The sequence below is a fragment of the Mycteria americana genome, chromosome 1 (assembly GCF_035582795.1).
Source record: "Mycteria americana isolate JAX WOST 10 ecotype Jacksonville Zoo and Gardens chromosome 1, USCA_MyAme_1.0, whole genome shotgun sequence".
In the NCBI taxonomy this organism is placed as follows: domain Eukaryota; kingdom Metazoa; phylum Chordata; class Aves; order Ciconiiformes; family Ciconiidae; genus Mycteria; species Mycteria americana.
Window position 1 is genome coordinate 81,903,013 of NC_134365.1, and position 27,350 is coordinate 81,930,362.

At 38.2% G+C, this 27,350-nt stretch overlaps 1 protein-coding gene across 1 annotated transcript; it reads left to right on the plus strand.

Annotated features, from left to right (window-relative positions):
• Window positions 1-1,087: 1,087 nt before the first annotated feature.
• On the plus strand, window positions 1,088-26,932 carry MRPS35 (mitochondrial ribosomal protein S35). The gene is made up of 8 exons (XM_075508092.1): window positions 1,088-1,283; window positions 3,292-3,332; window positions 4,565-4,732; window positions 5,131-5,191; window positions 8,454-8,593; window positions 13,285-13,394; window positions 15,164-15,233; window positions 26,164-26,932. Exons 1-8 carry the CDS (start codon window positions 1,130-1,132, stop codon window positions 26,440-26,442), a joined length of 1,023 nt encoding a protein of 340 aa, XP_075364207.1. The 5' UTR covers window positions 1,088-1,129; the 3' UTR covers window positions 26,443-26,932.
• Window positions 26,933-27,350: the final 418 nt, after the last annotated feature.

A 27,350-nucleotide genomic window follows, 5' to 3' on the forward strand; every position in this document is an offset into this window, starting at 1 on the left:
AATCTTAGTTTGGAGCAATTATCAGACACTGCTATGAAGAATTTCAGCAAATCTTGTTTGGTCCTTTTTTCTACCCGCTGTTAACAATGGGATGGATATTTCACAATTCAAAATTTGTAAAAAGTAACGAAAATCTTACAGAAAGTCTATCACTGAAAGGTATATATTGTAATTAGCATTAACAATTAAGCACTCTCCATCATTCGTAAGAGTGCATTCTGACCAACAATTGTGTTAAAGTGGATTAAGTCATTGTGAGATGCTACATTAATAATGAAAAGGTAAACTACATTATGAGTATGTTGTAATTTGAGACAAATAGGTTAAAGCCAGGAACTGTGACTACAGCCAGCGATACAAGTTATCATGCTACAAAAAAACCTAACAGATCTGCACCTAATAGGTTCTGAGCAGCAGTAAAAGGCTGGAATTTAAGAAAAGCAGCTCTATCTAGTAGCAGCTCTATCTAGTCCACATTTACACATGACACCATGATCATTTTGTTTCCATATGACAGGAACCCATTTGCGTTTTGCTGAGGAAATCCACAGAACTTCGCTTACATGAGTCACTGAAAGAGCCTGTTCATGTTTTGGGGATACAAAGAGCACGCGGGGACTGAGAAACTGTATTTTTACTTGTGAAAAGAAGAAACCGACTTCGGGAAAAAGCCACCGGCAGAAATCCCCGTCCCACCCCGCCGGCCACGGCCCCGACCCCGATCAGAGCCGGAGGCCGGCTGCGCTCCCAGGGCCCGCGTAAGAGTTACAGACGCTTAAGATGGCGGAAGCACGACGCAGGAGCAAGGCACTTTCTGAGCACGAGCCTACATCACCACTCCCCCTCCCTTCTCCTTCTCCTTCTCCTTCTCCTTCTCCTTCTCCTTCTCCTTCTCCTTCTCCTTCTCCTTCTCCTCCCTCGCCCTCCGGCCCCCTCCCAGGGACAGTAAGAACACTGCCAGGGTTTTGTCCCGCCCGGGCCGCCTCAATGAGCTCCACACCTCCCCTCGTCGGCTGCGGCACTCCCCTCCCGCTTGTGGGCGGGGAACCGCGACTATTCGCCTTTCCCACTGGCTTGGCCCCAGCCGGCTTCCGTCCTGCGGGTGGGTTGATTGAGGCAGGTCTCGAAAATGGCGCCCGTCAGTGGGGCGGTGCTGGCCGGTGCGGGTTGCTGGGCCGTGCTCTCCCGCTGCTGCGGGAGGGTCGTGGTGGCGCGTCTCTTCGCGGGCGCGGCTTCCTCCTCCGTGCCTGCGGTGAACAGCAGGGAAGGCCAGCAGAGGGAAGGTGAGGGCGGCCCGGCCCGCTCTGCGGTGGTGGCGGGGGCAGGCGTGCAGCCGTGCGGGGGCTCGGGCTGCGCCTGGCTCCGGGCTGGGGTGGCCTGGGAGCGGGCGGGGAGCTCAGGCTCGTGTCCCTCCTCCCTTCCCGGCTTCAGGCGGCTCTGAAAAAGATGTTTTGCAACTGTTTGTTGGAGAGGTTTTGGTAAAAATAATGAAAAAAAAAATGTTTGCGGTGTAGGATACAGATTTTAGCAGAGTAAATACTGTGAATAGTATGAGGAAAGAAGTGAGTAAATTGGTGTTTGCTAGACAGATTTTCAGCTTGGGATTACAGTGGTACAGTGGGCTTGCTGTGCATTGACTGGTTTTAGGTAATGAGAATTTCGTCCTTTCCTAAGCGATGTGTACTCATGTTAAACATTTGATGTCGTGCCTGGCCTCAGGCTGATCTGTTCAGGCTGTTCCGAGTGCAAATGGAAACTTGGTCAGGGTTGTGCCAACATTTTTCTGAAGGCTAGGTGGGCGTTTGTCATCTACAGATTCAGGAGCAGGCTAGGTTGCTGAAAGGGCCTTTAAGTGATGTCTGATATTGCGGCCCATGGCAGGAGTAAAAGGTGTCCTGACCTGAAATTGTAGATGTTTGTAACAGAAATAATAAAATTGGTACGAATGAAGTGTGTCTGTTTGTGAAAGCACCACAAAAATGGCAGATCAAAGGATAAAAGAATGCTGTGTATTAGCTGTTGCAGAGCCCTCTATGTGTTCTTGAGTTTAATTTTTTGTATAGCAAGAAGAGGAAGAACAGAATTGGATCCATAACATACTTATCTAAGGAAAACAAAAGAACTATGAAATTCACAAGTTTTTCCAAGGCTTATGTGGGGTATGGTTGTAAAACAAATGAATGAGTCAAACAGAACCCAAACATCCACTCCTAAATACCATTCAATGTTTTTTGCTAAATATATACTGTATCATAATGTGGCAACAATTAAAAACAAACAAACAAAAAAACCCCAAGCTCAAACAGGATACTTGAAAATAAATGTCATCAGATTCACCTTCATTTGTCTGACTATTATAAAGACTGCATTGTTTTGGTGTTGGTTTTTTTTTTTTGGGGGGGGGGGTTTGAAAGTGATTAAATTAGAGTTTGAGGAGGGGGAGGAAATGAAGACAAGAAAGTGAAGATCTCTGTTTAGATTGAAAATCTAGTGGTATTTGGTGTCTTCATGCATACCTATGAGTCCCTTACCACAGCTCTGACTGAAGTCAGCTGGCTAAAAAGTTGAACCAAATGATGGCTCAGGCCTGCTAAAAGGGAGTAAACTCTTTCACTTTCTTTTGCATCTTCTCTGGGACTGCTCAGTAAGCCAGATCAACATGGTAAAATGGCAGAAAACAAACTCATCAGTTTGTTCCTCATCCCTAGCTCAAGAACAAAAACACTTCGTTGTGCTAACTGTTTATACAGAGGTTAGATGAGCTTGAGAGTGGCACAGAACAGTGTGTGAAGATGTGCTGTCAGAAGGAAGGGATGGAGCCATGGAATTCTCCTTTTGGTAATAGTGAACTGTTAGGTTTAGCTGTCTTGTACTGCTGGTGGAGAGCGATTTGTGACTTAACAGCTGTGTGGGAAAGAGAAAAGGAAGCACAGTTATGAAGGCAAAAGTGTACTTTAACTCATTTCATTTTTCTTTCCTCCTACATCAAGCTGGAATAAATGATGCTAGCAAAATGCATTTAGGCATGTAACCACACATTATTGTTAACGTGTTTCTAAGATAGACCCAGACGAAATGGCTTCCAAGCTTTTTTTATCTTAAGTTTCAAAAAATAAATGAGTAATCTGCAGTATGAGTATCTGATCTTCCCCTTCTTCCATGTAAAGACTGGGAAGTATTAGTGTATATTGCCTTTGTAAAAGAAAAGAGAGCATACAGGATTATGCTGTGGTTTTTTTCCCACAAAACTATGTGACAGTTTGTATTGAAAAATGTTTATTTTTCTTTCAGCTTCAGTAAGGAGAAGAAGTTCACCACAGTTCATAAGATCAGTAAGTACTGAAATTATTTGCAGTTAACTCAGAGGTGTTTGAAAAAGCTTTCTAAGCTATATGTCTTTAACAGTTTGTACAGGAACCCCTTCTGCAGTCAAAATCTGGTGAAACAATGCACTGTGACTATTCCAGAACCAGCACCTAGCTTCTTTAATCTCCCAGCTGTTTTCAGTCTGTGTTCTCATAAAGGCAAAAACATTAACAATAACAAGCTAACAGTTAGCTTCTGTTGACATCATGCACTGCAGGTCTTAAAAGTAACTTAAAATTGCATTTAAAATTAAAACAGACATTTTAATATTATTGTCATTATGAGTTTATAGGATTTGTAGTGGTTGCTTTCTGGTGTAATTAAAAAAATCTGATACTGTGCATAAGTGAAGTTGTTCTTGCACAGGAGAATTAAAACTGATATCTGAACATTTAATCACTGAGAATTTTCTTATTTATTCCACACATAAATTTCAAAAGTAGTATGTTATGTGTTATAATTTTTAAAGGCAAATAGCAAAAGTGGACCTGGCATGTATTAAATTTTTGTTTAACTTCCAAGAGCAGATTTAATGATACACCAAATGATACACCAAAGCAGTCAGACCAGCTGACTGCATATATTCATTTGTCTTTTACCTTTATAAATGAAAAATTAAGGTTTTGGGAAAAGAAAGTGTGACTTGATTATTTTTTTTTTTTTTAAGAGCATTTGACTGAAACCTTGGTCAGTTATTGGAGGATATAAGCTATTTCTGCAATATAGTAATACCTCATTCCTGTACTGGAATTTCTATAGCAAGTAATTTCAGAGTTACTAATATCTATTTCTTTTAATATGAACTTGTTCAGACTTTCAGAATTCCAGAACTTTAAAACTCATTTTCTTGCCCCCCACCAAATGCTTAGGCACTTTAGGAAATAGAGTTTGCAGTTAAATACTGGTTTGATTCCCCTTCCTCCCCCTGCTGATTTATCACAATGCAAGAAGATGGTAAGTTCTTCTTTCTAACATCTCTGAAATAAAATGCAATTGAAGACTGGGAAAGGCCAAGCTTTGAGAGGCTGTCTTTTAAAAATTCCTGTACAAATGAGCACTAACTTCTGATGTAAAGGTGTCTTTAAATTTCTAGCTGTGGGAATTTATTCCTGAAATAACTTGTTGTGTGTGTTGCTCCTGCTTTGTCTTACAAAACAGCATATCTCCCATCAAACTTCTATATTTTTCAATTTCTTAGCATGCACCTCCCAGAACTGAGAGGATGGCTGTTGATCAGGACTGGAGCAGTGTTTATCCAACAGCAGCTGCATTTAAACCTGCCTCTGTGCCTCTCCCAATTCGAATGGGCTACCCAGTGAAGAGAGGAGTACCCCCACCAAAAGAAGGCAACTTAGAACTTATAAAGGTAAGACACCATCAGTGTGTGGTAACTTTTAAAATTATTATTCACTAAGACTGCACTGCTTTGATTGGAATATTTATATTGGATACTGTTTTCTATTATTAAATAGGATAATATTCTACTTAATTTCTAAATTAAATGGTAACAAATACAAATGTAAGTAACAAATGAACCAAATCGGGAGACTTTTTTAGGATTATCATACCTGTGACTTTTGTAATGGGGCTTAACTTAAGTCTTTTTCTGAATCAGACTTGAAGAGTCTTCTTATCTAAATATTTTATTAAGCGTATTGTACTACCTTAACAAATGTTAAAAGTGTAATCAGATTTCAGTAATGCCCCTTTATTTATGAACCGACAAAAAGCTATTATTTTGGTAACTCAATATGTCTGTTTCAGATTCCCAATTTTTTGCATCTTACTCCTCCTGCAATTAAGAAACACTGTGCAGCTCTTAAAGGTGAGGGGTTTTTTTCTTTTTTCTGTTATTAAAAACCATCTCTTGGAGTTTTAAGACAATGCAAAATGTAAATGTGTGTGATGAAGTAGAAGGTGAGACATGAAGGTGGTTATTTGTCAGGCTTTGGCTAGGATTGTATGCTTTCTTGTTGCTGCATTGAGTCATACAGGTGGTAGGGAGATATGTCTTGGGAGGTTTTCAGCACACCAGTAAGGCTTTAATTTTACCTTTCTGTTAGGCCCTGCTGGTACTGGAGAATTTATAGGTTAGTGTCTTAAAGAAGATGAGTGATGAATGTGACTCAGTTCTCAGAAGATTATCTATGATTAAACCAGGGTTTAATCAGTAGCCATTCTGGCACGCATTTAAAAATAAATGCTAGTAAGAAATGAAAACCTCTGTGAGAGCAAAGTCTGCTGGGGAGATACAGGATCTAATGAAGACCAAGAGCATCTCTGCCAGCCAGCAAGCCAATAAGGAGAACCTAATGAGGAGTTTAGCCCAAAGAGAAGTGGAGGCACGAGGGGACAGGGAGGAGGTAGAATCATAGAATCGTTTAGGTTGGAAAAGACCCTTAAGATCATTGAGTCCAACTGTTAACCTAACACTGCCAAGTCCACCACTAAACCACGTCCCTAAGCACCACATCTACACGTCTTTTAAATACCTCCAGGGATGGTGACTCAACCACTTCCCTGGGCAGCCTGTTCCAATGCTTTACAACCCTTTCAGTGAAGAAATTTTTCCCAATATCCAATCTAAACCTCCCCGGCACAACTTGAGGCCATTTGCTCTTGTCCTATCACTTGTTACTTGGGAGAAGAGACTGACACCCACCTCGCTACAACCTCCTTTCAGGAAATTGTAGAGAGTGACAAGGTCTCCCCTCAGCCTGTATGGTAAGAGGTAAGAGGCCTGTCTTTAGTTGCCTGTATATGAATGCATGCAGCGTAGGAAATGGGTGGAATTAGAAGTCTGAGGAGTCACAGAAATGCAGAGAGAAAGCTTACATGACTGAGGTGCAGGCACGGATGATGCAGAGGAGGAGCTGACCTGTACCCTAAAGAACAGCTCAGATGCAGAGCTTTGCTGAGATGTGTAGCAAGCTGGTTGAGAGTTTAAGAGTAGGGATCACAGGGGAAGCTGAAAAGGTTGTGTTGGTGGACATCTGCCACAGACTGCCTGGTTAAGAAGAGGAAGCAGATGAACAGCTGAAAAAAGCCTTACAACTGCAAGCTTTGGTATTCATGGGGAACTGCAGCCATCTCAACATCTGCTGGAAGGGTGACAGGATGGGATGGAAGCAATCTAGGAGATTTCTGGAGTGTCTTGCAAATAATTTCTCGATGCAGATGCTGGACAAACTGTCCATGGGAAGGTGCTGTGTTGCATGTGCTACCTGCAAGTATGGAAGAACAGTTGGAGATGTCAAGGTTGCTGGCAGCCTTGGTTGTGAAAAGAAGATTGTGGAGTTTAAGATCTTGAGAGAAGTGAGGAATGCAAGTAGTGTATTGAAGGCAATTTCTCGATGCAGATGATCAATGAGTTGACCAGGAGGCATGCTGTGTTGGATTTGTTGTTCAGAAACAAGGAAGAACTGGTCAAGTATGTGAAGGTTAGGGGCATCCTTGATAACAGTGGTCATAAAACTGTGGTGTTTAAAATCCCAAGAGAAGTGAGCAAGACAGACAGTGGAACTAGAGCCTGGACTTCAGGAGAGTGCTTTTGGTTTATTCAGGAATCTGCTTGGCAGATCTCACGGAGTACTCTCCTGGGTAGCAAAGTGGCCCACGAGAGCTGGTGGATGTTTAAGTTCAGCCTCCTTATAAGAGCAAGAATGGTCCATTCCAGTGTGCAGAAAGTTGGGCAAGTACGGCAGAAGGACAGCACGGGTGTGCAGGGAACTCCTGAGTGACCTGAGATGCAAAAAGGAAGTACACAGAAAGTGGAAGCAGGTAAAGACTACCCAGGAGGAACAGGAGATTTTTGCCAGACCATCGTCAAGAAGGGCAAGAAAGAAGATGCAGGGAACTGCAGGTCAGTCAGCTTCACTACATTCCCTGGAAGATCATGAAGCAAACCTTCCTGGAAGCCATTTCCAAACATGCAAAAACATGCTTTATAACAGCCTGGGTAATGGTAGAGGGTACAACCTCAGCAGGTCTTCAGATAATAATGAATTGGGGGGGAACAAGTGATACACTGGAGAGCAGAGCTGCCATTCAGAGGGATGTCAACAGGCAGGAAAAAATCCGCTGCAAGGACCCTCATGAAATTAAACAAAGGCAACTGCAAAGTCCTGCATCTGGGATGGAATAACCCGTGCAGCAGTACAGGCCAGGGGGATGGGGTCGGGGGCAAACAGCTAGAAAGAAGCTTTGCAGAAAAGGCCATGTGGTGCCTGGTGGGTATTTGAAAGTTGAACATGAGTCAGCAGTGTGCCCTTGTGGCAAAGGAAGGCTAACTGCATACTGGGTTGTATTAACAAGAGTGTAGCCACCACATTCAGGAAATTAGTTCTTTCCCCTCTATTGAGTACCGCATCCAGTTCTGGGGTCCCCAGTACAAGACAGACATGGACCTGTTAGAGGAGGGCCACACAAATGACCAGAGGGCTGGAACACCTCTCCTGTGAAGAAAGGCTGAGAAAGTTGGGGTTGTTCAGCCTGGAGAGAGAAGGCTCTTAGGCGACCTTATTGTCACCTTTCGATATATAAAGGGGGCTTATAAGACAGATGGGGAGCATCTGGGCCCATAGTGACAGGACAAGGGGCAACAGTTTTAAACTGGAAGAGAGCAGATACTTAGACTGGACATAAGGAAGACATTTTTTATGACAAGGGTGGTGAGACACTGGACGAGCTTACCCAGAGAAGCTGTGGATGCCCCATCATTGGAAGTATTCCAGGTCAGGTTGGACGGGGCTTTGAGCAGCCTGATCTAGTGAAAGCTGTCCCTGCCCATGGCAGGGTGGTTGCACTAGGTGATCTTTGAAGGTCCCTTCCAGCCCAAACCATTCTATGATTCTGTTTGGCAATTGTGAGACTGCACCTGGAGTACTGTATCCTGTTTTGGGGAACCCAGTACAAAGAAAGACATTGACATACTGGAGCAAGTCTAGCAGAGAGCCTGCCATTATCTGAACGAGTATGGTTTCTATAAATAGTACTTTTAAAAAGATATATAGCAATAAATTTAAAAAAAACCCACAAAAAAACAAAACAACAGATATTACTTGGAGTGTTTTCTCTTTATCATACAGATTTCTGCACTGAATGGCCAAGTGCTTTGGACAGTGATGAGAAATGTGAACAGCATTTTCCTATTGAAATTGAAACAGTAGATTATGTTTCTGCAGGGACATCTGTTCGTAATCCCAAAGCAAGAGTGGTGACTTTAAGAGTAAGTAGTATTTTTGGTAAACAGCCTTTATTTCAAAAACCCAAATGCTTGGCTTTCTTCTAAAAACATGTGCAAGTATGATATGCTGTAAGGAAATGAGAGAAGTCATTTACTGAATGTCTGAATAAAAAGCAGTGGATTTCCTTAAGTATATTGCACCATGTTAGAACTGAGGTTGTGAGGTTATGGATATGTAGTTATAAATGAAGACTAAGCTCTGATATAAACAAAATAGTGTACCTTCTGAAGAATCTACTTCTAGAAAAGGCTGTAAGTGCCTTTGTACTCAGTGTCTTGCTTAGACTCTCTCATTGCTAATTTATAGACCCTAGAAGTGCACAAGTATTGAAAGAAGTGCACAAGGTCATATGAATGCAGCACTATTAATAAAGTATTGAGTTGGTAGGCCTCCAGGCATCAGTGCGTATGCAGTAGGGTATGTATGCAGTAGCCTTCTGATTATAGGGCCATGGTATACTTGAGGTTGGTAGGGAACTCAGGATTTTTCCAGTCTGACCTTCTGCTCAAAGTAAGGTAGGTATGAGATCAGACCAGGTTACTTCGGACTTTATCCAGTTGGGCCTTGAAAACCTTCAGGGCTGGAGATTGCACAACCTCTCTGGACAACCTATTCCAGTGCTTGCCTGTCCTCATAGTAGTAAAGTTGGGATTGTGCCGTGGCTTTTGAACATGGCTTTTGAGATGAGATTTGAACCTATCTTAAGAGCAGCAGCAGCAGTGGGGTCAGTGGTAGTTGCATTCTTACTCTGTCAGTATAGAAGTTAAAATACTGCATGATACCACATGCTTGTAACACCTATAAACATCTAATCATGGCAACTTTGAATGGTAGTAGTTCCTTTTGTCTGTAGGAGTCTCCACTTTCCCTTTACATTGTAAAACCTTTAGGGCTGAAATTTAATTTGGTCTGTCATTGACTTAAATATGCATTTCGCACCACTGTTAGCAGTAACTTCACCATCCCCTTGTAGTCATTGCATACTAGAGATTAGCCTTTTGTCTCCTAATTCAGATCCCTGGTTAAGAGCAAGCTTTCACAAATTTGTATGCATTAGAAATAAAAGGAAATAGAGTGTATCTGTGAGAATAGAAGCCCCTGACTTCATGCTGGGTTGTGAATGTGTGCAGGAGGAGGCACTCATTGGAACCCCCTTGCGCCCATATTCAGTTGTCTTGGACAGAGTAATACTGACATTTGCAGATCAGTGCTGAGCATGGTGTGACAGGTAGGCGGAAGAGCTCGGCTGCTCAAACAGCCTTGAATCTCCTCCCAGTAAAAACAGCAGGTGGTGAGTGTATGTAAATTTCTTGCTTTCTAAATCATGTAAAACATTATGAGATATAAATGTCTTCTGTTAGATGTGGCTGTTGAGACACAAGCTGTTGGACTAGGGGTCAGCTATGCTGCAGTGGAGAGGATAATTAAAAATGATACACAAATAAGCATGTCTGTATTATCCTATCTGAATCTGTCCATTAATGTTAACTGGCCTTGGTACTTGCAAGGCATTATGTGGATGTGTATTATGCATGTATATTAAAAAAAGGAGGAGTTGGAGGGGGAGACAAAAACGGAACAATTATCCATATGCTTTTTCAGTTACTAGTGTTCTGATCCCAGACTTCATTGCTAAATTCTTTCTCTGATTAATCCTCTGACAACAAAATCTGCCTAGGGAGGGGGAAGAGAAGATTTAAAGGTGAAAGCAGATGGCACTGGGTCGATGGTGGTTGAGTTCGTATCAATGAGAGAGCATTTACTGTGTGCTGTGTTACAGACTATGATAAACTCTCTGGTGGATCTTCATGATAAGATTTCCTTTTTTAAATATTGTTTAAAAGTTAAACCTTTTTAATATTAATTAAAAAATTGGGCTTTTTTTCTACCGGTGTCACACTGGAGATGCTAATTTTTCATCTCTTGTACCCTAATGCCAGTATTTCTTGTCATCACATTTATCCTAGTCTATTTCCAAGTGGAATTGTCCACATTGTGCCAGACAACATAGTACTACAGGATGTAAAATGAGACTTTTTTTTTTAAAATCAACTGCTGTTCTTTTTGGAGCTTTAACTTTTCTAAAATTCAACATAAAATAGTCTGCAGCATTCCAGCTAACAACTATAAGCTGTCCAATTGCTATCCCATTTTGAAGCAAGTAGCCATATAAATATTTGTCATTTTAAAGTGGCTTTGGATTAGTAAGAGCAACATAATTTTTATGATCCTGTAATATAGGAAACAGACCAGATAGCTTTTTAGTTTTTATAGGAAAAGCAAGTCACGTGGAATAAAATCATAGCTCTCTAACAGTAAATTTCAGATGATCACGGTGTATGAAGGCAGCATGATACAATTATGATAACACCATCCATTTAAGACAGTGCAAAAAGTACTACTCAATGAAATTGTTTTACATTGTTGGTTAAAGCAAGCTAATGCTGGAGCTGGACATCTGGGCTGGAGTATCCCATTAAGTTTAGATAGTCACGGTCATAAAGTGCTACGTGCACTGGCAGTTGTATGCTTGCCAGAAAGTTGTGTCTGAAACCCTTTAGAGTTTGGAGCATTCTTTCTTTCTGTGAGTGTTAGAGAAACAGTGTTAAGCAAATATGTTTTACACAAAGGTGTTTCTCATGAATTTGGGTGAGCATTGCCAGGCAGCAGTGAGGGCAGGCTGTTCTGTAAGGGAAGGTGATCCAGGGGCAGTAAGGGAGCCAGGGGCAGTGACCTCTCCAAAAGGGTGCAGCTACTGTCTGAGCAAGGTGAGCAGGACAGGTCTGGTAAAAATAACCTTGTCCATCTAATAGCCCAGTAATCACCTGACAAGTTCATAACGAGAAGGCAAGTTGGAGGCCAAAGGGGGAAGACAAGTAAGTGGATCAGGATTAGGTCTGGTGACAGTAACTAGGATCAGTCAACAGTCTGGTGATTGTCAAGCCAATCCATAGTGATGCAGCAGGTGAGGTCAAGCCAGGAAGTCAAGGATGTGCATCAGGGTTGGGTCAGTGTGGGCCATGGCTAGGCACAGACATAGCTGCGTTGTGGCTCAGGCAGAGGCCAAGGCTGGGTGCCTCGGCTTAGATGCAACTTCTCAGTAAAGCTGGGGCAGGCCCAGCTTCTCATAGCTTCTTTTTTTTTTTTTTTGTCACTGATTGAAGGCTATGTGGCTGCACTGTATGGAAGGGCACTGTATGCTAAGGTAGCCTTGACCCTTTAGAAGGGGTTGCTGTGTGTGGGGACCTCGGAAGTGTCGTGACTTCAAAAGTGATTGTTCATGTTCATTTTAGGCCGCACTAAGAATAGAGCTTTTTTTTTTGCAGCTTGACCGTAGCCTTAAAGACTGGATGTACCTAAGTCTGTTGGAATTAGACTTGACAAAATGTGAGCTAGGGACAAAGTTAGGTGAGCTCCTGCTCACCAGTATTACAGCCATGCATAGTAAATGAGCATGTAATTCCTTAAAAGGAGCTATTTTTCATATAATCTATGGAGCAGTAAATGTTAGGGTTATTTTTCAAGATCAGAAGTTTCAGTATTGAAACCCTGTTGTCTTCTCCCTTGTCATATTTAGGTTTAGTACTTCAGTTTTCTATTTTTAGTAGTAGGGGTTTTTCTTTTCAGGTAGTACTTTTTTTCCTGATATATATTGGAGCTTCTAATTTCTTTTAGTCCTTCAACTTTTGTTAGTTTTTCTGATGCAGATTTCTTGATTTTTGAACAGTTCTTTAGTACAGCAATGACACAGTAGAAAAAATATAGAGGAAAAACAAACAGTGGACAAATTAGTAAGAGACTACTATTATGTCTTCATGTTTTTAATATTCCTCAGCAACTCTCACTTAATAGAAATCTATGTTTCCAACACCATATATCTTTAGACTGTTAAGGTTCACAGCATTCTTATTTGCTATTGTGTAAACAGATGGCTAAAACCAGCTTGCTTTACTTTTCATACTTGTTATTGCATATAGAAACTAGCTTCAGACTAACTTCTTGGGTTGTTTTTTTTTTTTAAATAAATACTAGTTTTTTGTTGTATATCTTATGTTCATGGGTTTTCTGGTATTGAAACAGAAGACAAGCCATTCACACTATTGTTTGATCAATTATGTGAGATTGGGTAGTTCTGGTCCATTATATTGTTACCTGTGTGCATCTTTGCGTATTTCTATTAATCTCCCAGTAATGACTTTGAGAATTCTGATTTGATGTCTCTTGAATTGATGTCTTTCCTCCTCTTTTGGATGCTTTTCATAAATGTCTTTGATATATCTTAGTATGAACCTTACTGATCTGTATTTGAAAAAAAAAAATAAAAAAAAAAATTTATTTTTCTATATGAAGTACATGTGAATATGAAATACAGCTACAAACTAAACTGACAGCTGTTTTTTCCTCTGAAAAAAAGTTTGAGTAGAAATATTCTCCCCCTACCCCTCTGGTATTTGGATGAAAAGAAATTTATTGTTCGAATATTCAGATTATACTTGCCTTGTGTTAAGACTTTTGACATGTGATACAATCAGAAGAAATTCTGCAAACACATACTTAATAGCTATCCTTTTAATTCTTGATAAAAGATGTGCCTAACTATCTCAAAATATTTTCAGGGTGCAGAGATTGGATTTATCCAAGTAATTAAAGGTGTTTTCTCTTGTACTTGAAGGTTAAACTTTCTAACCTGAATTTGGATGACCATGCAAAGAAGAAGCTCATTAAACTTGTAGGAGAACGGTACTGTAAGGATACAGATGTGCTCACAATTACAACAGACAGGTACAGTTACAAGAAAGGAAAAAAAAAATGCCTGTAGCAATGGACACAGTATAGAAAGGGCTGGGTGTCTTCCAGTAATATCAATTATTGTCTTAGTAAATTATTACATTTTTAAGGCTAAAATATAATTAAGATAAACATACTAGTACACCTGTTATTAACTGTTAAAATTGTAATGGACAAATCACATAAGGTCAAACCTAATATTTTTTAAATATTGCTAGTTAATGAAGCTCTGTATTTAGAAGTCTCATTTATTTTAAAGTAGTTGTAATGTTTCCCAAATGGGTTCTGTTAGTTTTAACAATGATCTGAAGAGTTTCAGGCAAGGAAAATGGGGACATTGGTGACCAGACATTTCTCAATGTTTTGATGTTCTAGATATAAATGAATCACTGGAGTTATTTACAGTTATATTCAGGAGGCTGCGTGGGAGAAACGTGTTTTCTGTGTTGAATTCTGAAGAGCTTAAGGAGAATACATATGTATTCCTGAATTAACAAGACACTTTAATTCACAACTGCTTTCAGTGAAAACATTCAGGAAATGTTTCAGGAAAAACATTACCGGTAGTCTCTTCTGTTTGCATGTTTTTATCTCCTCTTGAATTTCCTGTCCTTTGGTAGGAAATACCATTTTATTTCTACATAAAATAAATAAAAAATGGATAAAATTGTGCATATCTTTTTCACCTAGACTTGGAAATCTGGGTAGTTTACTGGGACCACTTGTGCTACCAACAGTTTTCATTTCCCTAGCAAGACTTATTTTGTGGCTAAAACATTAGGATAGCTGAAAGGAGCATCTGTGAATGGTCTCATGCTCTGTTCCAGAAGAAACTCTTACTGTGCCTGTTGATATTTCACTTCATTTTTAGTAAATTCTAAGGCCTAAGCTCTGAGCAGTATCCATTTCTTTAATACAGGATTTTCCAGACTGGTATTTAGATTACTTTTAAACTTAGGCTTTTTCACTGTGAGAGAAATACGAGTCAAAAGCTTGAGTCCTTTTTAAAGTTTATTTGCTAGAATAGTCATAGTTCATAGTCATTCAGATGAGTAGAGTGTCTCGGATGTAGTCTCGCATGATTCAGTTTGTTCTGTATCAGAAAGGAGGGTGAAGGAGCCTGCAGGAAGAGGTGAGTGTGAGAAAGAGACGAGAGGTTGTGGGTGATCAGCATGAGGAAGAGATTCTGTCATTAAATTCTCAGCAGAAGGTTTTGATGACTAGTTTTAAGAAATACACTGATTTTGCAGGACTGTGTCTTATCGCAACAGATTTTACTGGTGATCCTGTTTTGACTTACAGTGACATTGACTTAAACTTTTCTTGTTAAATTGTTGGCTAGATGTTCTGTTCTGAACTGTATTTCATGGCTGTTTTCACCAGTCATCCTCGTCCCTTCAGGTCTGGAGGGAAAAAAAAAAATAAGGTTTTAAGGGAGTTCAGACTAAAGTATGTTGGATTCCACTTTGGCACGGAGGGCAAAGAAGTTTTTAACGTTTCCTGAAGATCTGTAAATTCTTGCATTATGTACATTTTCCTACTAACTTGCAGATGCCCATTCTTCCATGTTCTTAATACTCATGCTTTCATGATATTATTCTTGATTGTGTGTAATTCAGAAATGCATGTGAATGAAACTCGCATTTCCCTAAGATTCTCTACATTACAAATTAGAAATTTTGATGGTAAGTTTAACATTTTATTCAAAAGGATATTACAGTGGCTTGATTTCAAAAAGACTAGCTTTGTTTATGAATTTTCAGGTGTCCACTAAGAAGACAGAACTATGATTATGGCATACATCTCCTCACGGTTTTGTACCATGAATCTTGGGTAAGCAACTGTGAATAACTCGCGCTCTCTAACGCACGTGTGCTCACGCGCTCTCTCGTAACTTATAAAAAAATTCCATGACTGTGCACAGCTTAAAATGAATTATCTTAAATTCTTTTCTTCTTCTACCTCACTTTTTTCCAAATTCAACCAAGATAAGTTGCTTATGCTTGAATCCGATTCACCAGTCAACTTAGCGTGCATTTCTTAACTTCACAAGTGCTAATCTGTTGTTTGTATACATAGTTTGCCTCTTTTCAGAAGTTCTCTAGTGTTTTACCTTAATAAGAGATTCTTCCCCAATACTTTGTTTCTCACAACAATGAGCCTAAAACTGACCCTGAGCCTAGCAGAAAACACCTTAATTCTCAGGATTCCTAAACGTACCTTTAGTTTGGCAGCATGCTGGGCTGCCTACGCACAGTATTCAAATATGAATTGAGCGCACCCAGAGAAATGGTGTACTCTGTGATTATCACCTGTTATCTATGCATTTTTAACAGTGACTATGTTTAAAGATGAAAACAAGTCTATTCCAAAAAAGCAGAGGGGCGTGTTACTGGCTTTAAAGCTATGAAAACTAATGTACAGCACAGTATCTACATTTTGCCTGATTCCAAACTCCTATCTATTACTTAGAAATTGTCTTCTCTTAGGCTGTTCCTGGGCTGTGGTAAACCATGGCTGTAATTTGGAAGTATTCTGCTTCTTAAACGCGCTCAAATCTTGCCTCAATCTGGAAGAAGTGAGGACTTAGGCTGCTTTTCTGAGCTCCCTTTTGCTCAGAAAAGGGACATCCTCCCCACCTTCTGTTAGTTTTAGGATTTCATTGCATCAGAGTTAGTGTCCTGAAAAATATATTAAATTATTGTAACTTTAGATAAATAATTCTACCAAAGCAAGTGTAATGTGAACTTTTCTATAATCGTTCAGGATATGGTGTATTTGGAATTTTTCCCAGTAGTTCGTTTTGTTAAATGGTTATATATGTGAAATAACCAATGTAAATGTATTGAAGATACTTTTCCAATTTATTGATAATTTACTACAATTCTTAAGTAGTCTTCTAAATATAATAAGATATCTTTAGACCACAGATCTTTCTCTTACAGTAAATTCTTCAGACTCGTCTCCTGTATTTTTGTGGCTAATTGTGTCGGTTATAAGTATTGCCTTCAACAATTTTACAGCCATTTTTTACAGAAAACAAGTTAGCAGTCTGAAACGAAATTATTGTTGAAAACCCATAGTTATACTTTGAATAACTTAACTTTGTTTAAATGTAATATGTTATTAGTCACATTGGTTGAGACAGACAGTGAAAGCCTTCATCATCAGTATATTTTCATAGGTGTACTCTTTTAAATAAGCTGTAGCTGATTAGCTACCAAAATTCACACTTACTGTTTTCAATTGTTCTATAGTATTTAAATTAAATCTCCATATTTAGCATTTTCATGAATTTCAGTGTTCTTGATTTTGATCACTGCAGTGATGACATAAAAAACATAATAAAGAGGATGAGCTGTATTTTCCTTTCACTGGAAGTTGCCTTGAAGGATATGTTTTGTAATTGTAGAGTGCATCAAATCCAATTCAGCTTATATTAACATCTTAAAAGATACATTTACTTCAGATTTAAAGTGCTTTGTACACATGGATATTTTTCTCCCCAACAGCATAACAGTGCATTACAAAAATTAATGACAGATCAGTTTCTGGTATTAAGCAATGCCAAGAGAGCTAGACACTGCCCACTTTATTAATTCCAGACGAACACCACATCTGTCCTTTGCTCTAGCATTACTTAGTGATGGAAGACAGGGCTATACGATACTGCTACGTGAGTGTTCACTGTGTACTGAATATGCAGAAGTCTCTTGCCCTTTTATTACCTTTCAACTTCCATGTTAATATTTGATGAGTTCATCAATCAGTTGTAATTGTCTTTGATTTCCATGAAAAATTAATGGTCTCCTGAGACATGTTTTTTTATTTTTGTGACACGTTTTGTTTTGTGACACGTTGGGTTTTCTTGGTTGTTGTTGTTGTCGTGTGTTGTTCCCCCCCCCCCCCCCCCCCCCCCCCATGATCAATGGTAATGCCTTTTAATAACTTGCTGAAAGATAGTTTGGATACGTTTTGTAAACCATAAGCAAACAACATGTGGTTTATTTTAATTTGTACAAACTTTAATATTGGAGGGGGATAGACAGGGACTGGCCTTCCATGTAGACAGTAACATCAATCTTGTTTACAGAACTAATTGCAAGATTTGATGACTTTCCCAGGAGAGTAGTGCCACACTGTGTTTTCATGCATGTGCATGATGGAATTCAATAAAAAGATGAGGGCAGTGTTCCATTCTTGCTACGTGAAGGGAGAGCTGGCTGCAAGCAAATTTTGCCCTCAATCCTGAATACTTTACCTAATATCTCTATAATTTATGTTAATAAATTATAAACTATAACTTATGTTAATAACTGGATTACTGAATTTTGTGAACCAGCAAGCTTATGAATATATAAAAGGAAAAATTGTATGCAGATATGCATCAGGAAATGTAATTTCAAGTGCAATTATCTTAATTGCCAGTGATGGCCTAATTCTTTTATTACAGTTATGAACTATAGCATCCAAGTAGTTTAGCAATCTGAAACCTTTTTAAAAGAATGACTGTTCTTTGTAGTTTTGTTGGGTATGTAGTGAACTATGTGCTATGAAGCTCCATTGTGTAGAGATGCATTTCCAGCAGGAAGTTATTCTTAGAGTAATGAGTATGAAGAGTTTAATTCTGGCTTGTCTGTCTCTTTATATGCATGCTTAGAAGACAAAATTTATCACTGTGTCAACAGTAGTCTCTGTATTACAAATTTTCTTGTATGCTTTTCCAGTCTTGGCTTCAGTAAAAACCTAGGGCATCCACAGCTCACTGATTCCATTGCTATTAGAAGGCTCAGGTGGAATTAGTTTGCAAGAATCCTTGTTGTAATGGAGTTACAGTTGAAATTTGCAACAAGTGTGTGCAGACAAAATATGAAAGGAAAGGGGGGGGATTACCAACAATTGGTACAGGTATTCTTCTGCCTTAAGGCTCTCAATATATTGTTAAGAATGGATTTCTTTCTTGGGCTGCAACGTGGGGAAGAGAGTTTGTTTCCATTTAAATAAATGAATAAAAGGTTATCCAAATCAAATTTGGCAAACTGGTTTCTGAGAGGTACCATAGCCAAAGCAAGGGAAGCATGTTGATAGGTTAATGCACTGACTAGCATTTTTGTCTCCTCTAACCTGCTGGCAATCAATGGATGATACAAGAAGACTAGCCAAATTGTGAAAGGCTTTAAAGATATGATGGAGGATTGAACCTGGTGTAGAGGAACTTTCAGAGAAGTTCAGGTGTTTTTTATAATCATGTGTGTGCTCCCTTTTTTGAATGCATGGGGAAATAAGAAAAAGGGAAGGAATTGAAAGGAAGGAACAACTTTACCTGATTTTTTTTTTTTTTTTAAATTTGGGGGGTTTTTTGTGGAGGGAGTAAATGAATGGCTGTTTTGTTTTGGTTTTGTGAGTGTTAGAGGAGGAAGCAGTTTCCACACTGTGGGAGGGAGGGACAGGGGAAAAGAATTGTCAGACTGTTGATAGATGGTCAGAATAAAGAGTTAAGATGAAGCAGCTGACAAAGGTGGCAGGAGTGCAAAAAGGTACATTTATGACTTGGGAATGGGGAGAGTAGCTGAAGCTATTTGATTACTTGTAGAAGTGGGATACTACTGGGTAGCTTTTGGGCTACATAACCGCTATGAATTGGTAGTTAAAAGTAGTACTGCATTTGAAACTGTATGGTCTTTCCTGTCTTCTGGTGTTCACACAGAAATGCCATTAATGGACTTGACCATGCAAAATCCTGCAAAAGCTGAGGGTGCTCAGGACCTTTCGGGATTGTGTTAGAATTTACCAAAACACAGTCCAGTGTTACCAATTGGTATTTGATCTGTATTTAAACAAATAAACCCCCTTTATTTTGAAGAAAGAAATGTGATTATTTTCTTTCGTCCTCTAGAATGCATTCCCATAGCGGATAATGCTACCCTTGCTTTTGGCAAGGGGAATCTATAGTGCTTGTTATTTTCTGGCAGAAAAAAAAAAAATTGCTTGTTTGTTTTACTAGCAGAAGTGAAGGAAGAGAGGAGAAAACATGAATTCATCCTCTGTTATCACAGGTTCAAATGAGACACACACTGTAAAGCACGACAGCTATGGGGAAGCTGTTCAGAATATTCGCAGCGTATTGGTGGATTGATAGTAGTTGCTTGGTAAGACAGCATGCTGTTTCTTGAGATGGGTCTGAACAGTGGGAGCAGTATTAATTAGGGGTCTGCATATTGTGTTCTTGGTTCAGCCTATTTGAATTACACATTGGCTAATGAGGTTGCCTAAACCTAATGGAGAGCTCAATTTAGTTGTAGTCTTTGTTACTTACAGAGATGTATAAGAAGCAAGAAGTGTACCTTAAGGTCCCAGACTGATGCATTTGGCACCTTAGTTTTGATAAATGCAGATACATATCAGGCCCATGAGTTCAATTATCTTTAAAACATTCAGATTTTAAAACTTAATGTTTATTTATTTTCTTATTTTAAAATACTTGGAGATCTTTTGCCTCCTGTTTAATAGTTTTCAGGTTATTAATCAAATATTTGTGTTTTATTAGCTTTTAGAATGTATTCAGTAGATATCTGACTAGCACCATCTCGTAAGAATTGAACTTACCTTCTTTGGACTTCTGTGATTCCTTTCAAATTATCCTCCAGGATTGTGCCTGGATTGAATTAATCAAAGGGGTGAGATATACTAGGTAGATTGTTAAACCCAGCTCAATCAGTTTTATTTCTCCTACCTTTAAACGATGGTACTTCTTGAATGCTGTAATATCTCATTAAACCTGAATGTATTTTTATGGTAGTAAGTGGGTTTTAAAGAGTAAGAGTTTGCTGCCCTCAAGTGGTTAAAAAGATCATAAACTGATTTCTTCACACTCAGCTTGGATTAATAGTTTATCACTAAAAAGTAAAGTTCTGTTATGAGTTGAAAGCAGGAAGGAAAAGCAAGTGGAGCAGGAAGTTAATTTTCCAGTAAGGAAAAACATTTATAGTCATTATAAAGGGGAGGAATCTGAAAAAGATAGGGTGAGGAGGAAATAACTTGCAGTTGTTTTAAACCAGGCAAGACTACAAAAAGGTGCAGCAATTTTCCTTGCTCCAATTCCACATGATTTTCAACATAAACAAATGCAAGATGATGGAGAGTGGAGGATATAATTCTGCATTACACAGCTGAGATCTTGAAAGATTAGTGAAAAGTTGTCCTTGCATTTTCTATTTTTGTATTTGTATAGCTTTTCTCTACACTTCAGTTAGCACTTAAATTGTATTGTCTTTTTTTCCATCGACAGTCATTTTAAGCCATTACAAGTAAGCATAATTTTTATCACTTCAGGTTGTGCCAGTAGAACTTATTAACAGTAGAATTTTGCAGTTTTTATAGTAGGAGTTTACCTTGTAATTCTGCCTAAAATATGTGAAAGCATATGAGACAACTTTGGAAACTTAGGCAGGTCTCTGGCTACTTAGGTTTCAAAAGTATACTTTAACTTCATGTTCTGAACACTCAGGATGTTAAGACACATGGGTTGTAGGATTAAAATGGGACATAGAGGGAGACACTCTTAAGTCTTGCTGAAACACTCTCCCTGGGCAGAAGAAAATTCAAGATCCAATGAAATGAAAAGGAGGGCCATACCTAGTAATTAGAGCATGTACCTGGGAGAGACAGATTTAGAGCTCTGGGCACCATTTAGTATGACTGAAGACTGTTTAGTGTAAATCTCCTGACTTTGAGATCTTAGAATAAGAAAGTGTGATATAATTGTGCCCTTCCTGCAATAGTGTTCTTTCTCAGTATGTCATTAATGCAAACTGGGGCTGAAGTAAGGGTGATCTCTAAATGTTGTAATGTATACTTTGTTTTGAAGTATGTATTACATTTCATTGCGTACTCACCAGTCTTCATCATTAATGTGAGTCAGAAAACATAAAACTAAGTGGCATGGTAGATGTTAAATTTAATAAACTTTCTCTGAAGATCTGAATTAAAACATTTAAAATCGAAGGAAAGAGATTTGCTGGCAGGAAACGTGTGTTGCAGTGAAAGAAGGTTAAACTATTTTTGCACCTCTTGCTTGGAACCACAAAGGATGAGCATTCAGGCAAAAGGTTGAATTAAAAATTGTCTTTGTACTATTTCAGACTATAGTAGGCTTTTTGCCTTGTGTTTAAGCCCTATGTTTCTACTTGCTGGAGAAACACGGCTCCTTTTTAATGCATAAATATAATTTTTACAGCTGTTTAATTTTCAGTCTAAATGTTGGAGTGAAATGAAGTCTTATGGGGCATAGATACTAACACAGTGAACAGAAAATCATCAAAGATTTGGATCCTTAATATCACTGATCTTTCTTGATGACATCAGAATCTTATCTGATTGGCATTCAGAAAACAAACTGAGTTAGCTAAATACCTTTCAAATGACCCTTTCAGAAGCCTGGATTTTCCAGAAAATACATGCAGCCACTTCAGCCCAGAGAAATTAGGTGTTGTCCTCATTTTTGAAAGAGGTGATCTAGATGATGGTGACTGCTGAGGACTCTTAAGTTAGTAACAGAACCAGAGATTAAGCCTGTGAGTATCATTAAGTATGAGAGCATCTCTTACATCCAATATTATTTTTTGAGGCAAAGTTCTTTTCTTTCTTCTCTGCTTGTTCTTCTTTTCTGTTTTACATTTGTACCTTACTGGAATGTTTAGTCCTCACAATCTTTCTCCTGATTTTCCTTGACGCTCTAGAGCTCTTATCTGCCCTGTGCCATTGCCGTCTCCTAGACAATAATGTTCTGTTCATTCAGAAGAATGTATTTTAACCTATTCTGCATCACCAAGCAATTAAAATTTTTTGTATCCAATCTCATCAGATACAAATATGTTTTGCCTATTTATGAATTTATGTTGATATTTAAGTTGCTAACTAAATAGTACAGTTCAAAGGTGTAATATATCCAAAGAGATAAGTGCGTAATTGTTTTGGCAACTTCTCTTTGGCTTGAAGGTACCAAATAATTTGGAAAATGCTAGCATAGCTGTCCTTTATTACCTGAAAACCTGTGATTATTGTACCACTCAGAGTATCTTTTATTTCAATGCAGTACTAAGAAATAGGTCTATTTATTCCAGGCTATACAGAGTTTGAAATTTGACTTGCAACTTAAAGAACTTTCCTTCCCCTCAAAAAAAAAAATCCCACTAAAATACTTGGTCTTTGCTAAACAACATTAAATTTTTAACTGTTCAAACCATTGACAAGAAAATTGACTAACATGAATCATGTTTTTAATTGCCTTGAAGATTTCTGTGTGCCACTTACAAATTTTAGTTAAAATGTCTGCCCCAAAAAACCCACCAGAGAACTGACAATTCTAATCCTGGGTGTGACAGCAAAATTATGAAAGTTAAACTGGCAAAAAACCCAAGAAAAATGATTATGATTAAATGCTTTCCTTTTTTTCTGTGCTTAAGGGTACAATATATATTGAAGCTTTTTGTTAATGACTTTTACGTAAAAAGCAATTTCACTGGCCAGTGCACTATTTTGGTACTTACACTGTGTCAGCACTTCAGATTAAGCACTGTAAAGGCTTGTGAATCTCCCAAAATACTGGCTTAAGCTGTCGCATAAAAGATTTGCATAGAAACAAGTCCTTATTCTGTTCATAGCATTAAAAAAATAATTCTATGTATTTGCAGTAGGAGGTGTAAAAAAAAAAAAAAAAAAAACAAACAAAAAAAACCAAAAAAAACCCCAAAAAAAACAAACCCACAAAAACAAACAATCACTCTTTTGTGCCTCTTCTTTAGTAATAAGGTTTATGTCCTTTGACTTTATATGTTTTCTGGTGATTTCTGCCCCGCCCCCTTCAGCCAGGCTGGTTAATACTTACTGAGATTGTGTCTTATGTGTGATAGAATGAAGCAGTCATTTTTAGTGAAGTCACTGAAGAAACATACATTCTTGATTTTTAACCTCATTCACTAAGTGGGGATTCTAGAAAAGTGTTAAGCAATGCCACACTTGTATTCCAGTTTTCATGGTTTTATTCTCATTTGTAAGACTCTTACTGCAGTGTTTACTAACATTTTAAATTTGCAGGGGACAAAAATAATCAACTAACAAAACTCCGAGTGATAAAGACCTCATTTCTGAAGTTTCTTTCATTGTCTCATTAGTTTTCTTCATAACACTTTAACCTGACGCTACAATACTTGTAACATTTGCACTATTCAGAATTCATGGATGCTTGTCTATCTAGGATGCTTTTTAAAATGAAAACATAATTCCAGATTCACTTTTTCTCTTGCAATAAATCTGGTTGGAAAGGTATTTAAGTTTCACTCAATACAGTCAGTTTGCAAAAATCTGGTTTCTGTTCAGTTTCCTGTTTGTGATGTATGTCTGGACCTGTGTACAGCAGGATAACTTTTCATTTTGAGGCATGGCCACCAACATTGCAGCAATGGATACTGGCTTCTTGTAGCAGGGCTGAGGAATGGATTTTGAAATCTCCCCCTACTGTCAAATCCCTTCCTGCCTCCCTCCCCACCAGAAGACAGATTTTATGTTAAAATCCATTTTGACACACCATTCTGCTGGGAAGGATTCCAAGAAAAGTTTCCTTGGCCTCCTTTAAAATCTTCTTGCTCTGTATAGCTCAAAAGAGATAGGGAAATCTTTATCTGTTTATCAGCGTGCATCTCTAAAATCCTGTAAGTAAATGTGTGCAGAAAAGGATTTTCCTGAAGAGATAAATGTAATAACTGTAATTTGTTCTTGTTGTCTCAGCTATAACTTAAAGGTGTTTAAAAGCCTCACAGTGATCTTTTGTTTGAACTTCAGACATGAGTTTGGTCCAGGGAGTGACCAGGGGAGATACCCATATTCCCTTACTCCTGAGAAACCCTATCCCTGTGAGAGAACCTTTTGCTTTAAAATTCTTTTGGAGTTTAGTTTAAAAATGTCTTGGATAGCCATTATGCAGATAAACAAGGGATATTTAAAACAGGATGATGTCGTTAATTTAAAACTATGTAAATCTCCACATTGAACTGTAGTATTTTTCAAACATACAAGGAATACTTTACTATACCCACTTGTTCTGCTCCTGTTTTAGCAATACAGGCTACAGTATGTCTGTCTCCCCCCCCCCCCCCCCCCCCCCCCCCCAACTGAATGAAGTTCTTTTACTTCTGTGTTGTCTTGTGTCCAGGTTTTAATGTCAGTCATATGAGCCTTTTAGCAGTGTTAATCACTGTTTCTGACTAAACATTTGGACTCAAGAGATTTAAAAGAGAAGGCATTCCATTCACCAGGTGCAGGATGCAGCATTTGTTAAAGTATTTTTAAATTCAGATAGACAGACCTAAGCACACAGGGTTGTAGGGGAAAAAAAATAGTCTTGGGTCTTAATTAAAGGTTATTAAATATTATGGTTTGACTGCAGCAACCTTGTTGACTAGTGGACAGAATACTGTAAAATAAACAAACGAAAAACCAGCACCACCCCCCCCACCCCCCAAAAAAAAACCAAACCAAAAAACCAAAACAAAAACCCAGCCCTCCCATGATTGCCAGGTTTATTTGGATTCTGCTCAGCATAGCTAAAAGTTTACTGAAGAGCCCTTTCTGGCAAGGGATTAAAGGAAAAAAAAAATCCATATGATGTAAATGCTTTACTATAATGTTTCTTTGAACTTACTCCCAGAGAAATATAAGTTTTATTTAGACATTATTTCTACAACAATTGTAAGAAAAACATGACCACCAAAAATACTTCAAATTGTGATTTTTATATAGTTGAAATAATATAAGGATGCTATGTATTGTTTACATCAGTGAAGTACTAAATAATTATAAATATACATATGAATATATAAAAATACAAATATATCTGAAGCATATATATTTACAAAAGTACAATAAAAATTAATTATACAAAAATAGCAGTTTATAACATTTGAAATATCCCTTAAACAGTCTGTGAAGCTAGAGGAAGGCCTGCTGCATTGGCAAAGTATTCAAATACAAAATTTACAAAGAAGCCAAGTATTTACAGGCACTGGGATGATGTCTTCTGTCTGTGTTTAACTTTTGATCTTGTCTAATCTTGCAACACCAGTTAGGTAAAAATTAGCACCTTGTGGATAGAGATTCTTTTGAGGAGCAATTTGTTTTGCAGGAAGAGGAAATGGATTAATTGGTGGTGCTTTTCCTTATGAGTCACAATTAAAACATTTCTCAATGGTGAAGGATTGCTCTCTCTCATCATAGGGTACTTGGTATGAGCTGTCTCACTTCGCATCTTATAGCCAATGTAAACATACCAAAATCATACGCTAGGAACATAATAGCTAGGTGACTACTTCCAAAGCTTGAGCACTTAGGGTTTTTTAAAATTATTACTTTTACAAGGTTTTTTGTTATTCATTATGTATAGTCCATAAGCTTTTCTTCCCATTCTGACTTGTCTAGTTATATTTGCCAGATAAGTAAAGAACTTGGTAAGTGGGAGGAAAGAAACTCATTCTGCACAGAAAATGTATGGCATACAGGCACCTTTTGAACTCTGTTTGAGGCTTGAGTTACAAGCCTTGGACTTTAAAGGAGGGAAAAATCTTCCACAACAAAAGTGATTTTTAAAGCAAATTGGTATGAGAGATAGGTTTATTCAAATTATTGTAGCTTTGTTTCAGTCTTGAGTAGTTTTTAAGACAATGGGTTGTGTTTTTTTGTTTTTTTTTTTTTTTTTTTTTTTTTTTTTCAGAAAACTGAGATGTGGGAGAGCGAGAAGACTGAGGAAGACATGGAAGAGTATATCTGGGAAAATAGCTGCTCTCAGAAAAATGCCTTGGATACACTACTTCGAATAAAAGCCTCAGAGAATGTCAGTAATGTAACTAAGGAAGAGCTTCTTGCATCTGAAGTGGTTAAGAGTTACAGAAACTCTGTAATTGCTCTTAAAAATGAAGGTGAAACAGAAAATAACATGTCTCAGTATAAGGAATCCGTGAAGAAACTATTGAATATACAAGCATTACCGTGAGTGCAGACTCTGCAGGTACATCTGATTATTACGGAAATATTAAACGACTATGTTAATATTTCTATATGATGTGGATATGTAATTATTCAGAACCTTAACAAAAAATATGAAACTTGATGATGAGTTAATTTCAATAGTAATCAGGTTTTTCTTTACTGCTGGATTTTCTTGTAAACATAATTCTCCTGTCCATGAATCTTGTTCTTTCAATAAAGTATGTTTTGGTCATATTGGTGACTTGAACATTCTATTCTGTGCTTTCTTAGCTTGGGAGATCCTGGTTCAGTTCTCTACTTAATCACATTCTGACTTCTCACACAACTTCTTTTGGCATATAACTTAGAGCGACAATGTCAAAAACAATGAAATTACTTAGGCTCCAAGTTCTGTTAATTAAGAGTCTGAAAGTTGAGCCCTCTAAACTTTCTAAATGCTTTTCAAATATCACTCAGATCTTTCTCCATCTGTACACCCTATCTGTAAAATAAAGATAATGTTGCCTAAGTAGTTTAACTTTTGGAGAGGTGTTGAAGCACACTGAGCAGTGTGGGGTTCTCAGCTGTCATCATGAGGGCTAACAAATACCCTAAGTAAAAATACCTGTCTCTAAAATGATGGAATAAAATAAGGTAGAAAATGGGATGGTAGTGGGAAGGTGAACTAGCAGTTATTTACAGGATACCAAAGTACATGGGAAAGGAAGAATGATGAGAGTTGCTGAAAGTGAGAGCTGGTGAACAGTGAGGTGAGTATATAGCTTAAAAAGGAATGGACTGAGTCTTGGTACCTTGAGGCCTGCGGAGTTGTCTCTTGAATGTACCCAGGCTCTTCAAGGAAAAAAACATTTGCAGCATCCAGCTTACTGCTGTGAAGCACAGAGAAAGAAATTATACGGATGTTTATCTTAT

Excerpts from the sequence above, each read along its gene's own strand:
- MRPS35 (XM_075508092.1), top strand. The coding sequence starts at position 1,130 with ATGGCGCCCGTCAGTGGGGCGGTGCTGGCCGGTGCGGGTTGCTGGGCC. Across the intron at positions 3,333-4,564 it reads CACCACAGTTCATAAGATCA|CATGCACCTCCCAGAACTGA; the intron begins GTAAGTACTGAA and ends TCAATTTCTTAG. Across the intron at positions 8,594-13,284 it reads CAAGAGTGGTGACTTTAAGA|GTTAAACTTTCTAACCTGAA; the intron begins GTAAGTAGTATT and ends TTGTACTTGAAG.